This window comes from Chanos chanos, chromosome 15, assembly GCF_902362185.1.
Source record: "Chanos chanos chromosome 15, fChaCha1.1, whole genome shotgun sequence".
In the NCBI taxonomy this organism is placed as follows: domain Eukaryota; kingdom Metazoa; phylum Chordata; class Actinopteri; order Gonorynchiformes; family Chanidae; genus Chanos; species Chanos chanos.
In genome coordinates this window covers 3,982,690-3,998,711 of record NC_044509.1, presented here as the reverse complement: position 1 = coordinate 3,998,711, position 16,022 = coordinate 3,982,690, and the positions used below count along the sequence as shown (strand labels likewise).

The 16,022-nt window shown below is 43.4% G+C and overlaps 2 protein-coding genes across 2 annotated transcripts; both read right to left on the bottom strand.

Moving 5' to 3' along the window:
* Positions 1-800: 800 nt before the first annotated feature.
* Positions 801-9,479, bottom strand: hinfp (histone H4 transcription factor). Its single transcript, XM_030792817.1, has 10 exons — positions 9,411-9,479; positions 8,872-9,049; positions 8,226-8,455; positions 7,707-7,806; positions 5,947-6,099; positions 5,588-5,665; positions 5,357-5,477; positions 4,502-4,640; positions 2,014-2,138; positions 801-1,348 (listed from the first exon to the last, which is right to left on the bottom strand). The coding sequence occupies exons 2-10, from the start codon at positions 9,035-9,037 to the stop codon at positions 967-969; spliced, it is 1,494 nt and encodes a 497-aa protein (XP_030648677.1). The 5' UTR covers positions 9,038-9,049; positions 9,411-9,479; the 3' UTR covers positions 801-966.
* Positions 9,480-9,784: 305 nt separating this feature from the next.
* Positions 9,785-16,022, bottom strand: dpagt1 (dolichyl-phosphate (UDP-N-acetylglucosamine) N-acetylglucosaminephosphotransferase 1 (GlcNAc-1-P transferase)). Its single transcript, XM_030792549.1, has 9 exons — positions 15,139-16,022; positions 14,603-14,723; positions 13,761-13,974; positions 13,342-13,488; positions 12,438-12,522; positions 11,839-12,027; positions 11,459-11,546; positions 10,968-11,123; positions 9,785-10,485 (listed from the first exon to the last, which is right to left on the bottom strand). The coding sequence occupies exons 1-9, from the start codon at positions 15,291-15,293 to the stop codon at positions 10,420-10,422; spliced, it is 1,221 nt and encodes a 406-aa protein (XP_030648409.1). The 5' UTR covers positions 15,294-16,022; the 3' UTR covers positions 9,785-10,419.

The following is a 16,022-nucleotide window of genomic DNA, read 5'->3' as shown; positions in this document are numbered from 1 at the left end:
TATAAGCTCCCCTGCTGTGTGGATATGAAATGGCGGCAATTACACCACACGAAAAAAAGAAAAATCAATTATGAATTCATTAGTTAGCATAATTTATTCCAAATAAAACAAAAGGGATCCAGATGTTTTATGTCTCAGGCTCTGCGCCGTGTTCACTGCGGTTTAACGGTTCCGGGCGTGTAAAACAGAAACTCGATTTCACCGTAAAGTGGCACACTCCAGCCGTAACCACAGCAACAAAGCGTCGCGGGATATCAAAAGCACCGCGGCGAGTCTCCACGGCAAGCTGCCGAATCAAACCCATTAAACCATCTCACTGACCAAACACGTTCCCAATTCCTCATTAACCTTCATATATCAAATTTCACGGCTTTCCATGTAGGCGTGCACCACTTCTTCAGCAAAGATAAACAATTTCATTTCAGTTCAAAAGCAACTCGATGAACACTGAATATAAAACTGTACACTGCAAACCGGGCCAAAAAACCAGGCCCAACGTGAGTCAGAACCAGAGGGCCAGAGACGGATAAACGTCCATCGTACCATCAGGGCCAGAGACACTCTGGATAATCTCATATACAAAGGCAGACGTGTGTAATTGTATAAGACAGTCCAGCTCTTTTCCGCTAAACGTTCAGGCTCTTTCTCACTCTCTCATTCACTCTCTCTCTCTCTCTCTCTCTCTCTCTCTCTCTCTCTCTCTCTCTCTCTCTCTCTCTCTCTCTCTCTCTCACCCCTGCTGAAAACACCTGTGTACAAGCATGCATGTCTCTGCTCTCTTCATATTCTGTCCATTCTGGTGTGAGAACCAGTAGGTAGAGGAGGAGAGGCAGTAACATGCCTTCAGACTGATGAGTTCAGATTCAGTGTTTTCTCTTTGAGTCTCTGTCATTGAGTTTATTCCCTCCTCTGCCTTTAACAGTCAGTGGCAAAAAAGGGGCGGAGCTCTAGTCAGAGGAGGCAGGGCTAGACTACCTCCATGCCCAGCTGCTGGGCGGTGTCCTGTAGCTGCCGCATCACGGCATCCTCCCTCTTTGACTCCGCCTCCGGGGCGGGCCCAGCTGTCAGAACCAAGAGAACATTCTCCCCCTGTTCATCTGTCACTGCTCCCTCCTCTGCTACGCAGTCCCTCTCTCCCTCGATCCTTTCCGTCACGCTGCTCCGCCCCATGTAGTCGCCCGCGCCGGCTGACTCCGCCTCCTCCACGGGCTGCAGGCCTTCGGATTGGACAGCAGCCTCGGAGCTGTCTCCCTCTCCCTGTCGCTCCCTCATCAACTGCTCCGTCAGCTCCACGCTCTCATATCGGATCAGCTGCAGGCGCATAAAGCCATCCTCATGTTCCTTATACCTGAGAGAGACAGACAGAGACAATGAGTGAGAGAGAGACAGGGAGAGACAATGAGTGAGAGAGAGAGACAATGAGTGAGAGAGAGAGAAAGAAAGAGAGAAAGAGAGAGAGAGAGAGAGAGAGAAAGAAAGAGAGAGAGAGAGAGACAGACAGAGAGAAAGAAAGAAAGAAAGACAGAGAGAAAGAAAGAAAGACAGAGACAAAGAAAGAGAGAAAGAATGAAAGAAAGAGAGAGAATGAAAGAAAGAGAGAGAATGAAAGAAAGAGAGAGAAAGAAAGAAAGAAAGAAAGAAAGAAAGAAAGAAAGAAAGAGAGAGAAAGAAAGAGAAAGAGTATGATGGGGCTGAGCCGTAGTAAGAGAGAGGACGAGATGAAGGGAAGGGCTTGAGAGAGGAAAGAGGTGAGACAGACAGACAGATAAAAAGACAAAAGAGGAAAAGAAAAGAAAAGAAAAAAGAAAAGAAAAAGAAAGAAAAGAAAAGAAAAGAAAAGAAAAGAGGAAAGCTGGAGAGAGAAAGAGAAGAAGATAAGAGGTAGAGTGAAAGAGAAAGAGAAGAAAATACAAAGAGAAAGAGAGAAAAGGAGTGAAAGAGAGAGAGAAAGACAGAGAGAGGCAGAGAGAGAGAGAGAGAGAGAGAGAGAGAGAGAGAGACAGAGAGTGTTACCTGAACCTGGGATGTCCTGAGGGCCATTTAAACTGGTGTTTCTTACGCAGGTGAGAGGTCAGGTTGTTTCCGCGAGTAAAACACTGCTCACACACGTGACATTTATAACGAGGCGTGTAGTCTCCCTACACACACACACACACACACACACACACACACGCACACGCACACGCACACAGACACACAACAGCAGAGAGCAGTCACCACCAAAACAACCCCAAAGCAGTGATATCACACACACTACATACAGTACAGATGTAAACTAACATACATTATGTTTCATTACCGTGCCCTCATCAAGGACAAACTGCTCCTGTTCTAGTAACGAACACTGACGCTATTTCTGCATATAGGATATAAACATCCCACAGGACGACTGAGCATCTGTGGATTACTCCAAATACATTATTCAACAGGTCCACATCATTTTCATTTTTCACCCAAATTTCCTTTGCATTATTACAGCCGCTGTTTCATGGTTGCCATTCTCTCTGACTGTTTCTCAGTAAAATTTCAAACAGAAAGCAGACGGGGGTTCCAGGTTATTGTCATCTGTAGAGGAATGCGTGACATCATAGACGTATTTTGTAGCGAGAGAGAATGAGAGCTGCGTAACACAGGCCGATATTTATTTTGGAACATTTAAAATAAAAAGCTATTACTTTTTCTGTCTGATGTCTTAAAACAAATGCATGTTCTGAAGTGGAAGGCAGCGATCCAAACGCTACTAAAATATCCAGCTCTCGCGTCCGAGAGACATTTTTCCCACTCTGGGAATTCTTCCTTTATTTTTTTCCTGCAGCCAAAAAAAAAAAACCAAACCCTGTGAAATTATGAGCCTGTGCTCTGTGCCAGGTCCAAATGTTTCTTTTCATTTCCCTCGTTTGCAGTTCTGCCGCGGAGGTGAGACTGTTAACTAGAGTCGTCATGTTGTGTCTGAGGAAGTCGTTTAATTAGCTGGGTGAGGGGATGTTTATGAAGGTGGAGCGCGCGCTGGGAGTGTAAAGAACGTGACCGTAGTCGGTTCTGCCGTCTGGGACTTTATACATATTATATGAGTGGGTTTAGTGTTGTGGCAACATCAGCGGCGGGACTTTGTGGAGGGCTTCATTCGGGTACTGGACGTGTTACACGACGTCTTCACTCTGAGACACGTGTTGGTGGTAGTGTGTGTTTTTTGGTGTTGTACCTCGTGAATGTGTTTGTAGTGTGTGTGTTTTTGGTGTTGTACCTGGTGAATGTGTTTGTAGTGTGTGTATTTTTGGTGTTGTACCTGGTGAATGTGTTTGTAGTGTGTGTTTTTTGGTGTTGTACCTGGTGAATGTGTTTGTAGTGTGTGTGTTTTCGGTGCTGTACCTGGTGAATGTGTTTGTAGTGTGTGTGTGTTTTTGGTGTTGTACCTGGTGAATGTGTTTGTAGTGTGTGTATTTTTGGTGTTGTACCTGGTGAATGTGTTTGTAGTGTGTGTTTTTGGTGCTGTACCTGGTGAATGTGTTTGTAGTGTGTGTGTTTTCGGTGCTGTACCTGGTGAATGTGTTTGTAGTGTGTGTGTTTTTGGTGCTGTACCTGGTGAATGTGTTTGTAGTGTGTGTGTTTTTGGTGTTGTACCTGGTGAATGTGTTTGTAGTGTGTGTGTTTTTGGTGTTGTACCTGGTGAATGCGTTTGTAGTGTGTGTGTGTTTTTGGTGCTGTACCTGGTGAATGTGTTTGTAGTGTGTGTGTTTTTGGTGTTGTACCTGGTGAATGTGTTTGTAGTGTGTGTGTGTTTTTGGTGCTGTACCTGGTGAATGTGTTTGTAGTGTGTGTGTTTTTGGTGTTGTACCTCGTGGATGTGTTTGTAGTGTGTGTGTTTTTGGTGTTGTACCTGGTGAATGTGTTTGTAGTGTGTGTGTGTTTTTGGTGCTGTACCTGGTGAATGTGTTTGTAGTGTGTGTGTTTTTGGTGTTGTACCTCGTGGATGTGTTTGTAGTGTGTGTGTTTTTGGTGCTGTACCTGGTGAATGTGTTTGTAGTGTGTGTGTTTTTGGTGTTGTACCTCGTGGATGCGTTTGTAGTGTGTGTGTGTTTGGTGTTGTACCTGGTGAATGTGTTTGTAGTGTGTGTTGGTGTTGTACCTGGTGAATGTGTTTGTAGTGTGTGTGTTTTTGGTGCTGTACCTGGTGAATGTGTTTGTAGTGTGTGTGTTTTTGGTGTTGTACCTCGTGGATGCGTTTGTAGTGTGTGTGTTTTTGGTGTTGTACCTGGTGAATGTGTTTGTAGTGTGTGTGTGTTTTTGGTGTTGTACCTGGTGAATGTGTTTGTAGTGTGTGTGTTTTTGGTGTTGTACCTGGTGAATGTGTTTGTAGTGTGTGTGTTTTTGGTGCTGTACCTGGTGAATGTGTTTGTAGTGTGTGTTTGTTGGTGCTGTACCTGGTGAATGTGTTTGTAGTGTGTGTTTTTGGTGTTGTACCTCGTGGATGCGTTTGTAGTGTGTGTTTTTGGTGTTGTACCTCGTGGATGCGTTTGTAGTGAGATTTCATGGAGTGCAGAGAGCGGGTGGTGTAGTCACAGTTGGAGTAGTCACAGCGGTAGGCTGGCTCACTGCTGTGTGTGTCCAGATGTTTCCGCAGGTCTATCTGATTCTTACAACTGAAATACAATACACACACACACACACGCACACACACACACATGCACACGCACACACGCGCGCACACACACGCACGCACACACACACACACACACACACACAAAGTTTATAAGTGCACAGGTACTAGATTAATATTTTAATTCCAGATATTATTTGCTTGATCATTTGTTTCATCTAAAAATCATTCATTGATTATTTATGCACAATAATCCAGGGCCGGTATGTATTAAAACTGCTCAAAGTGCCCAAAACTTTTCAAATTCAGGAAACCCTCTGCCACACTTATGTCTGGAAATAAGATTTTTTTATTTTGGAAGTGTGTGATATTGACAGTGATATTCCATAACTCGGTGCTTTGGCAGTTCGATTTGGCCTGTGCCACAGAAGCGGGGCGTGGTTAATTTTGGAAAATCATTTCAAGGCAGCGCAACTGTCGTACTTCTTCTTTAAGACCTAGTCCTGTGATTCACTCCTGCTCTCTACTCACAAGTGTCCTGAGAGGTTTTTACAACACATTCCCACCCTCAGCCTCTCACTAAGATTTTTTTCAGTCTTAAACAGACTTCTAAGACCATTTTTGAGAGCAATTCTCATAAAGTTTCAGAAATACAGTGGTTTCATTTGAATATAACTACAATTCAGTAAAGTGAAGCTGGGCTTTCCTCCACCCCTGGTGTCAGAGTGTGTGTGTGTGTGTGTGGGTGTGTGACATTACCTGTAATCACAGTAGTCACAGCTGTAGGGCTTCTCGTTGCTATGGCGAAATTTGATGTGGTTTCTCAGGGAGGACGGTGAGGGACAGGTCATGTCACACAGGGGACATTTATAATGGTTTACTGTGAACACACATCACGACCAACTCACTCAACTGCAGCGCTCTTCATTTAACACAGGTGTGTGAGTGAAAGTGTGTGTCTGTGTGTCAGAGACATGAGTATAAACTCACCGTGGTTTCTCATGTGGTCCCTCAATAATCTTTCTGTCGCAAAGCGCTTAAAACAGTGCGAACACTGGAACCTCTGACCTAAACACACACATACATACACGAGCGCATGTGCACACACACATGCACACATACACACACACGCACACACACACACAGACGCACACACATTTGTACACACCAGAAACACTGAGTAAGAAAAAGAAAGTTTGGTTTACTTTGCCAGAACAAAAGAGAGAGAGTAAGAGGGGAAAAACAAAAGAGAGACTGGAACCACATTCAGTTGACTGGGACAGACTTGTACAGAGCTCCAGATGTGCCCACCCCTCCACACAACCACGGCCTCAGCCCATATGCCTCACCTTCCATGGTGGTCTGGCGTCGGATGTGGTCGAAGAACTTGGTGTTGTTGGCGAACATGCCGCCGCAGGCCGGACACGCCACCACTTTCTCCTGCGTGTGACTGCGAAGGTGCTCCCTCAGCTTAAACCTGCCTTTAAAGGCCGCCTCACAGTCTGAGAGAGAGACAGACAGAGAGACAGAGAGAGAGAGACAGAAAGAGAGACAGAGAGAGAGAGAGAGACGGAGGGAGGGAGAGAGAGCCATCAGGCTTAAACATCAAAATGGAAAAGCCATCAGATTATATACACCATCAGGTTTAAACATAAAAGGGAACAGCCATTAGATTATATATACACCACCAGGCTTAAACATCAAAGGGAACAGCCATCAGATTATGTACACCATCAGGTTTAAACATCAAAGGGAACAGCCATCAGATTATGTACACCATCAGGTTTAAACATAAAAGGGAACAGCCATTAGATTATATATACACCATCAGGTTTAAACATGAAAGGGACCAGCCATCAGATTATATATACCAACAGTCTTAAACATCAAAGGGAACAGCCATCAGATTATTATACACCATCAGTCTTAAAGATCAAAGGGAACAGCCATCAGATTATTATACACCAATCAGTCTTAAACATCAAAGGGAACAGCCATCAGATTATATACACCATCAGTCTTAAACATCAAAGGGAACAGGCATTAGATTATATATACACCATCAGGTTTAAACATAAAAGGGAACAGCCATTAGATTATATATACACCACCAGGCTTAAACATCAAAGGGAACAGCCATCAGATTATATACACCATCAGTCTTAAACATCAAAGGGAACAGGCATTAGATTATATATACACCATCAGGTTTAAACATAAAAGGGAACAGCCATTAAATTATATATACACCACCAGTCTTAAACATCAAAGGGAACAGCCATCAGATTATGTACACCATCAGGTTTAAACATAAAAGGGAACAGCCATTAGATTATATATACACCATCAGGCTTAAACATGAAAGGGAACAGCCATCAGATTATATACACCATCAGTTTTAAACATCTAAGGGAACAGCCATCAGATTATATATACCAACAGTCTTAAACATCAAAGGGACCAGCCATCAGATTATTATACACCAATCAGTCTTAAACATCAAAGGGAACAGGCATTAGATTATATATACACCATCAGGTTTAAACATAAAAGGGAACAGCCATCAGATTATGTACACCATCAGGTTTAAACATCAAAGGGAACAGCCATTAGATTATATATACACCATCAGGCTTAAACATGAAAGGGAACAGCCATCAGATTATGTACACCATCAGGTTTAAACATCAAAGGGAACAGCCATTAGATTATATATACACCATCAGGCTTAAACATGAAAGGGAACAGCCATCAGATTATGTACACCATCAGGTTTAAACATCAAAGGGAACAGCCATTAGATTATATATACACCATCAGGCTTAAACATGAAAGGGAACAGCCATTAGATTATATACACCCATCAGTCTTAAACACCAAAGGGAACAGCCATCAGATTAGGGCATTAGCAGAAAAGGGGGATGACTCTCGATTCATCAAACCGTCGTCAAATCATCCTCCAGATCATTTCGTCAACAAAAACAAAAGAGAGTGAAATCCGGTTACATCTTTTAAGACTCCGTAAAATGCCCCGAATCTTTTTATTCATAAAAATAAAAACAGTAAAACCCATCTCGCATCGCGTCAGATTCCATCACGTGCTCTGTACCTTTCCAGCCACAGTGCAGCACGTTCTCTTCATCTGGCTCCAGACACAGACCATGCATCTCCACGTGCCTGTAGAACCACTCTGGGTTCTCCATGCTCGTCTGTTAGAGAGAGAGAGAGCGAGAGAGAGAGAGAGAGAGAAAGAGAGAGAGAGAGAGAGCGAGAGAGAGAGAGAGAGAGAGAGAGAAGGGGAAATGGTTACAAATTCAGTCGAAAAGCTATTCACTGAGTAAGAGATAACAAAACCATGTTAAGAAACCTCCCATTCTTCTTCTAGCAGCCGGACACAGGAACACACACAAACACACACACACACACACACAATCTTTCCCGCATACGTTCGACAACACTTTCTACGGCCCTTAAAGCAACCATAAAGAATAATCAGAACTCATCAAAGGGGCCCAGGCGTTGCCGTAGCGACAAGCGCCTCGCAGCGCACGAAACGGCAGAGTTTCAACGCCGCTCGGTTTCCCCCACGGTTCTCCGTCGACGAGATTTGTCCGCGCCTCCGACTCACCTCACAGTGCTCCCACAGACAGAAGAAGTTATCGGTGATCTCGGGGACGATGTTGCGGTTCTGGAGGCCGACGGAACAGGAGTCCATGTCCGGGTGCGCTTTAAGCACGGAGAGACCCCACTGTTTGAGTTTCGTGTGGTAACAGTGGAAGAGCATGTGCCTCAGTAACTCCACCGTTCCTTCCACCGAACAGAAACCACAGTCTCTCCACAGACAGCTGTGCTCCTCCTCTGAAAACGCAGAAAACAGGCAACCACATTAACATGTTTGTATGACTGTTCTGAATCCAAGTGAAATGGTCTGTTATAATGGTCTGGAGCTGACAAGATGAACACCAGCCTGTGGTGGTTGGTGTCCCAACGACGCTTACAAAGACAAAACGAAAGTGACAGTTTTGATTCCTGGGGTTAGTCAACTTAGACGATCCACGCAATCCATTTGAGTAAGTTACAACGAGTCTATCTGAAAAGCTTATCCAAATATAGGCACATAATCGTACAGAGAGTGAAGAAAGACTTTTGCCTCACGCGTAGCGACCATAAATGTTAATCAGCGCGTAACACTAAGGTTTTGACTCCCCAGCTAAGAAATAAAAATTCCTCGGGTTACAGAGTCTCAAAGTTATTTGCCGTTCATTTGAAGTTACCTGGAACGTCTGGATTCTCGTTCTCCGCGGTCGTCGCTCTGTGATGCTTCTCCACGTGCTGGCAGAACTCCTGCATGTTATCGAACGCCTCCTGGCACGAGCCCCACTCGCAGGCCAGCTCGAGAACCGTGTCCTCCCTGCGCGCGCGTTTGCCTCCCGGTGCCATCTCTGATCACGCCTGGGTTTGAAACGCAGTACGCAGTTGTCCATACGTCAGTACCCAATCAACTGAAATAAACAACAGTCTTCTTTTCTGCTGAGATGATGTCAACTAACTAGTAAACAACAGTAGCATAGATTCAGCTATATCGCCGCTGCTAAGGTAACTGTTTTCATCTTTGGATGACCAAAAAGTTAGCTAACATCGCTAGCTTAGCCCTCTAGGTCTGTTAATGAAATATTGTCTCTAGATCCTTGTTACTAGGTGTTATTGAAACAGTTAATACCCATGAGTAAACAGGTTTTATGACATTCCATATTTCCAGTAGAAATTGTTTATACGCCTTGCAAAACTTTTGAATACCTGCGAAACAACCCACCTGTTATGATTTCAGTCAACATTTCCTTGACATTCTTTTCCCACAAAAATGAATATACCGATAAGCTAAGGTCGAAACCCCGCCCACACAACAAAATAAACCAATCAGATCATTTGAAAAAGCGACGTGGTCCGGCCAGAGTACTGACTCTCCGAAAACGTCGTTCTTTTCAAACGTTCCGAGATGAAACTCCTCTGACATCTATAACGATACAGAACGTTATTACTCTCGTCACAATCCATACAGGACAGCACGGCGTCATTTTGCGGGTTCAGATCAGTTCATTTCATTTATCGACATTGATGGACAATCACGACGAAATAAAGAAACGTAGTCGAGATATATGTATATATATTTAATTATTTCAAGGGACAGTAAATGAAACCTCTGTGTGGTCCAGGAAGATATAAATTTTATCCTTTAAAGAGAGAGCTCATCAAATACAGATACCCCTCCCACCCCCAAATCTGATAAACCGAAATAAGTAACCGCCTAACCTGATATTTTCAAATAAAACTTTATTCTCTGTGTTCCCTCTGCCAGAATTATGCCAAAATCAGGCAGATACGTTCTCCTAAAAACCCACAGACGAAAACGAGAGACCTCTCAAAATACCAGCTACATTTTGCCATACTACACAGCAACCCTGACTATAAGATTAGATTTCCCCCCCCCCCCCCCCCCATCACATTTGTTCTGGTGCTTACTAAAATCCAGTACGTTCAAGTCCTCAAAACCAGAGCTTTACTCTCCTTGAACATGATTACACAGTCAGTGTCCATTCAGTTGGGCCTTGACCAATCATGGGCTAAACTGTGAATGTTGTAAACAGATCCTTTATGTATGCTGTAAGGGAGAGGCAAAGGTAACATTCGGCTACAGTCAGTGCCTTTTTTGTTTGTTTGAGGCATTTTTTGTTAGTTTATTTATTTGTTTGTTTGTTTTTTTGTTTGAACGTAAGACACGGACCCTGTGGTCCATCCTCTCCTCTCCAGTGTGCCCCTGGTGTTTACACGTCATAGAAGAGTCTCACGAGATGGTAACGGATTCCAAAAGCAACGGCGCTACCCAGGACCTGTGTGAGAGACCACACAGACGTCAGTGAAATATCTTGACCAAACCAAACCACATAGATCTGAAACACCAATGCTTTACCACCAATCTTAAAAACTCAGTGGCATTTTGGGAGAAAGTTTCTTGCTAATGCCAGTGACATTTGACTGAATCCAAAGGACAAACTGGTTTACTGATGGTGATTTTTATAAAAAAAAAAAAAAAAGAACACACAACACTGTTCTGATATGGAAACAGGGCATAAATGCACACCACACCATGGTCTGACCGTAACAAACATTCTCTCAAAATTTCTTCACCTTACTGTCCACATATCATTAACATAACATGTCTCCTTTCCCCTACTGAATTCTGATAGTTAGATTTTATTTTGTTGTTCTCATACAAGTATTTAGATTTTGTGTTTTACTTCCTATTGTCTGAATTTCCCCACAGAGATAAATAATACCATGTCTAAACAAGTGGATCTTGTGTGAACTCAACCTGTATAAGCAGCATGATGACAGTGAGGTTTCTCTCATGTGTGGGACCCAGGATTTTCAACACCAGGTTGATGAGTGTCATATTGTTACATTCCACAAACTCATCATCTCCGTCCTGGCCGCGACGCACGTCTAACAGCCATAACGTCTCTGCCACCTAGTGGACGAGATGTGGAACTGCACCTTAGCTCTACTTCCATTGCCCTTACCAAAGCACCAGCATTCAACCACATGGTCTCTGTGCGCTTTTAATTGAGAAAAATTCATCTGAAAGTACAGATACTATTTTAAAATTTCAAAGAAGATACAACTGTAATAGATGTGATACAAGAGACTGATATGACAACATCTTGTGAACCAGAGAGTAAAAGGAAATTCAGACAGGTATGTGGAATATGAACGTTGTCATTGGCCAGAATCCTTGTCAAAATACAATCACGACACATCACCATTCTCGAGGCTCTGGGGACACTGTCTGTAGGTGCAGTTTACCTTCAGTATGAGTTCTCCTAATTTAGAGAGGTCCTTCCTTTTGAACTTTGAATAGCTCATCCAAAGCTTTCCTGTCTCTGCCTGTAATCTGCAAACCACCAAAACATCGGTGTTTACAAACATAAACAAACAATAAAAAATAAAAAAAAGAAAGAAAATATCAGAATGCTAAATGCATTTACGCCCAATGTCTGTCACCATACTCTATGTAAGACATCACGTCACAGACAGGTTTTTAAAGGTTTGTACATATCGTGATGACACGGTCGTTTAAGTCGACGACAGAACAGAGCTCTAAATCGTTATTTCAGATTAAGCTGAATTTTGGTCGCGATCCCGGAGACGGCCGTTTTCCGTGTGTGAGAGAGAGAGGGAGTTACCTGGGCAGGCGGTGTCTGGGGCAGGGGATGACGTGGAAGAGCTGAGGGAGAGAGTAGATGAAGTTGATGACTTGAGGGATGAAGAAGAGAAGCATGGTCTTACTGAAGTGTCCCAGAATCCCCACCACCGCGAACGTCATCCCGGCGAAATAACAGAACGTATCTCCCACGAACACAGACGACGGGTACCTGGAGAAAAACGCGAGAGGAAGAGCGAAGATAAACAAAAAAAAAAAAAAGGAAAAGAAAGAAAAAGAAATTAAAAAAAGAGAAAAAGAAACTTTTTTTTTTAGACTGAATGATTTAGACTAAGTGTCTCTGAGGAGCGTTTTGTCATGTCGGGTGTTCGGTGTCAAATGCTACACGTCTTCAAATGCTAAACATCACTCCATTTCTACTGTTAGGTACTATCCTGAAACTCCGTAATCCCTCGTCTGATCAGACAAACCAGAATCTTTCAGGTGAGGGGTGGACCACGTAGAAACACGTGAAGAAAGACGGTCATGCTAGACCTATGAGTAAAGGGCCCGGGGACTACAGTGCAGTTTTGTAGGTTTTGTGCAAACCCAGCTGCTACAGGCAAGTAATGTCAAACTAACCAGTTGTGGTAGAAGAGGGCCAACGTAGTGAAGAAGAAAGGAACCATGAAGTACAAGGAGAAAACATGGTCGTCCCTGTAATCCCCTATGGAACATACAAAAGAACAATATTAGCAAGGCACACGTTAAAAAAAAAAAAGACAACATTTTTGCTGTCGATTCAGAAATGTGAAAATGCATGTTGACGAATTCTCTGAGAGAACTTCTCTGAGTTACGATGGCTGACAGAACCGGGGCGAACAGAACCAAAAACGGAAGGAAACGGGAACGGCGATTTAGGCGCAAATCAAACTCGGTGAGAGATGCATAAATAATATTTTATTACGGATCGCTTCAGAACACTGCGCTGGAACACGTGCCCATAAAAGGAAAACGTGCCCATAAAAAGTCAAGGCACTTATCAGAGCGAACGCGTGAGGAGCATGGGTTCAGACTAAACTGCTGAAACTGAAGAGTAGCAGCCATTAAAAACAGTTATTTTGAATCTTGTAGGATGTTCCGTGTGTGTGTGTGCGTGTGTGTGTGTGTGTCTGACTGTCTGGCTGAGTGTGAGTGCAAATTTTCACACATTTTTCTTCCATAAAAGTACAAACTCATTGTACCATCCAACACTCACAACTATCTTTCAGACCTACCGGGTCAAATTCAACCCAAATCACTTCTATGTATCCAAGCGGGAACATCCGTTTTTGAAAACAAATCAAACTCTATACTCAGTTTACATTTTCAAACTGCCTGTAGTTCAAGGTGTCAAGAAATATCAAAAAGATGTTTGAAGTGAAAATGGGTCAAATTCGACCCGAACATCCTGTAAGGGTCAACATCCACAAACATTCCTCTCTTCTCCAGCTGTTATCCAAGTTCAATTTTGAGAAATTAGAAAAAAAAAAAGCCCCAGACTCACCGCTAAGCTCTAGCAGGTTGAAGACGATGATGGAGCCTGAGATGAAGAGGGCCTGCCCTGACTCGATGCCGTTAATTCCGGCCAGTATGTTAATGGCATTGGTGCAAAACACCGCCAGCATCCCCATATAGACATAATACAGAATACCTGTCAAAGCAGAACATACCAGTCCATCACTTTTTATCATTTAAAAACACAAACTGTGGTCAAAGAAGCGGTTTCTAAAACAAGATCCAAACTTTTAATCGATTCTAATCCTTAATTGAGAAACCAGGCCCAACCAATCCAAAAGCTAAGCGGATCTGTCGAAACGTAACGTCCATAGTCATTTCTCAGTTAAAAAAAAAACAAAACAAAAAACCGGATCACGCATGCATGCGTCCATCCGTCCCAAAGGCCCGCGGACTCGTCAGCCTCACCCAGGTCCAGGTGGATCCCCAGCAGGGTCCGGAAAGGTTTCGGAACGACGATGACGGTGTTGCCAAAGTTGGTGAAGTAGACCATGAGCAGGGGCAGCGAGGCCATGGTGGGAAGGAGGAGCTTGTGTCGCCATCGCAGGTTCAACACGTCGTCGGCGAAGCCCAGAAATATCATACAGCAAATGGCCAACAACGCGCCAATCAGCTGCACAAACTGCACGATGGAGGGGGGGGGGAGGGGGGGGGGGGGGGCAAGGTTTGGGTGTTTAAACAGCTGAGCGCAGACGACATTATAATGAAAGAGAGAGAGTAAGACTTAGTAATGAAACTAATAAATCATAATTGTTTACGCTAGCTTGTCTCTGGATTGAGCAACGTGTGGTTCTATAATATTACTTGTCTTTTTATCTTGTGGATTGAGTAATCAATCAGTCAGCAAACAGAGTTAATCTGTCATTATGATGTGAAAGATAAGAATAGACGTTAATAATGTTAATATTACATGAGATTTCAGAAGCCCGAGAGTGACCTCGGGAAATCGGTCTTCAGAATAAGGAGTAAAGAGTGTAACCTGCTTTTCCTACAGTCTGAAAATGAAATCTTATATGTTATTGTGAGCAATCAATGCACCACTATGGGATTAACATCTTATAGACGGAAAGTTCTGGACTTCCAGGCAGTTCCCAACCTGCAGGGCTAAGACGAACGGTGAAATATTCAAATGCGTTGTTACTTGTTCATATTCAGTCACCAATGAGGACTTTAAAGCACGCCGGAGTTTGGGCTGTACTGTCCGTAATGAAAAGGGTTTGCGTTCCGTTCTCTCTGGTTTTTCCTCTCACCTCATTGTGTGGGAAGCGTTGGCACTGCTCTCCCATAAAGCAGCTGAGGAAGGGGACAGGGATGAAGCAGAAGAGGATGATGAGGAAGACTGTCCCGCTAATGACGCCCTGAGACTCCGGGCTGCTCAAAGAAAAGAGGAGAGAGAGAAAGAGAGAGAGAGAGGGAGGGAGAGAGAGATAGCGAGAGAATGGTGAATTAGGATGTGTGTGGATCATTATCCTCTCCTCTCATAAACCCCTCACTTTTTTTTTGTCCTGACACTCTTACCTCTCTCACATCTAGTGTGCTAAACTTTGCTATGGTGTTGGTATAGATTTTCTCCAGCGGACGACACATGTCAGGGTGAATGACCAAAAACAAATACTCTCCGTCTCTGTCATACGGCTGTGGTGGTGTAAAAGAGTCTTGAGCTCAAATCCTCAACACCGTTTGCTTAACTGTTTAACGTTAGAGACAGTAAACGCAGACAGTAGAGAAAGAGGAAAAGCCTTAAGTGTACAATTACGAATGAGCGTCAAACAGAGGGAAAACTCACATCTCCTTCTTGGTGGTTTTGTTTAGGTCCATGCCATGGAGCCTGGCGGATATGAAGTGCTCTTTGAAGGCAGGTATGAGTTTGAGCGTTGCTACGCACCCAAGTGCTGACATCCAACAGTTAATGATGAGAGGAAATACAGGAACTGGAGACATTTTTCCACAGCACTGATTCTTTGCTGTTAATTCGAATTCACAAGCTAATACTAAATCTCGAGCTATCGACGAGTGAATTTAAACTTTACTGACAACGCTAGCTATCTCAGTAAGTCTGAAAAATGAAGTTTATTATAGTCCGACGTCCTACGATTAACACATTTCAGAGTTTCTGCCATCCTCTGGCCATTGTAACAGCAACTGCTAGGCTAAATCGTCTTAATTGATTTCCGAACCAAAACCGTGCAGGATTTCAGCTACAATATATTATGTATTATGATTAACTGTTCGCACATTTTAAATAAAAAATAGACAGAGGTTCAGCTGGTGATAACTGAATGTTCCGATGAGTTAATGAACGAGAGAGAGACACCACAAACGCGGAGTTAATGAATGACAGATAGGTGGCTTATTCCAAACGCCAAATCCTCTGTCCAAAAATAATCCCATTTAGAAGCGACGCGGAGCTAGCTCTTTAGGTAGTGTTCCCCTTCATGTATAATCTTACAAAACTACTTATAACTTGCTAAAACGGTCACCTAACCTCATCACAAAAAAGTCACTGGTCGTACATTTTGACAGAAATGTTGTTCCTAGTCGAGCCGTAGGACAAGCCGTAGTTCCACGTACACTTCCGTCAACACGAAAAGAGCTACATGTAACACGCCATTGTTTTAAAGTGAATATTTGACGAAAACAACATTGACTGAAGAATGTGTGAAGTCTCAC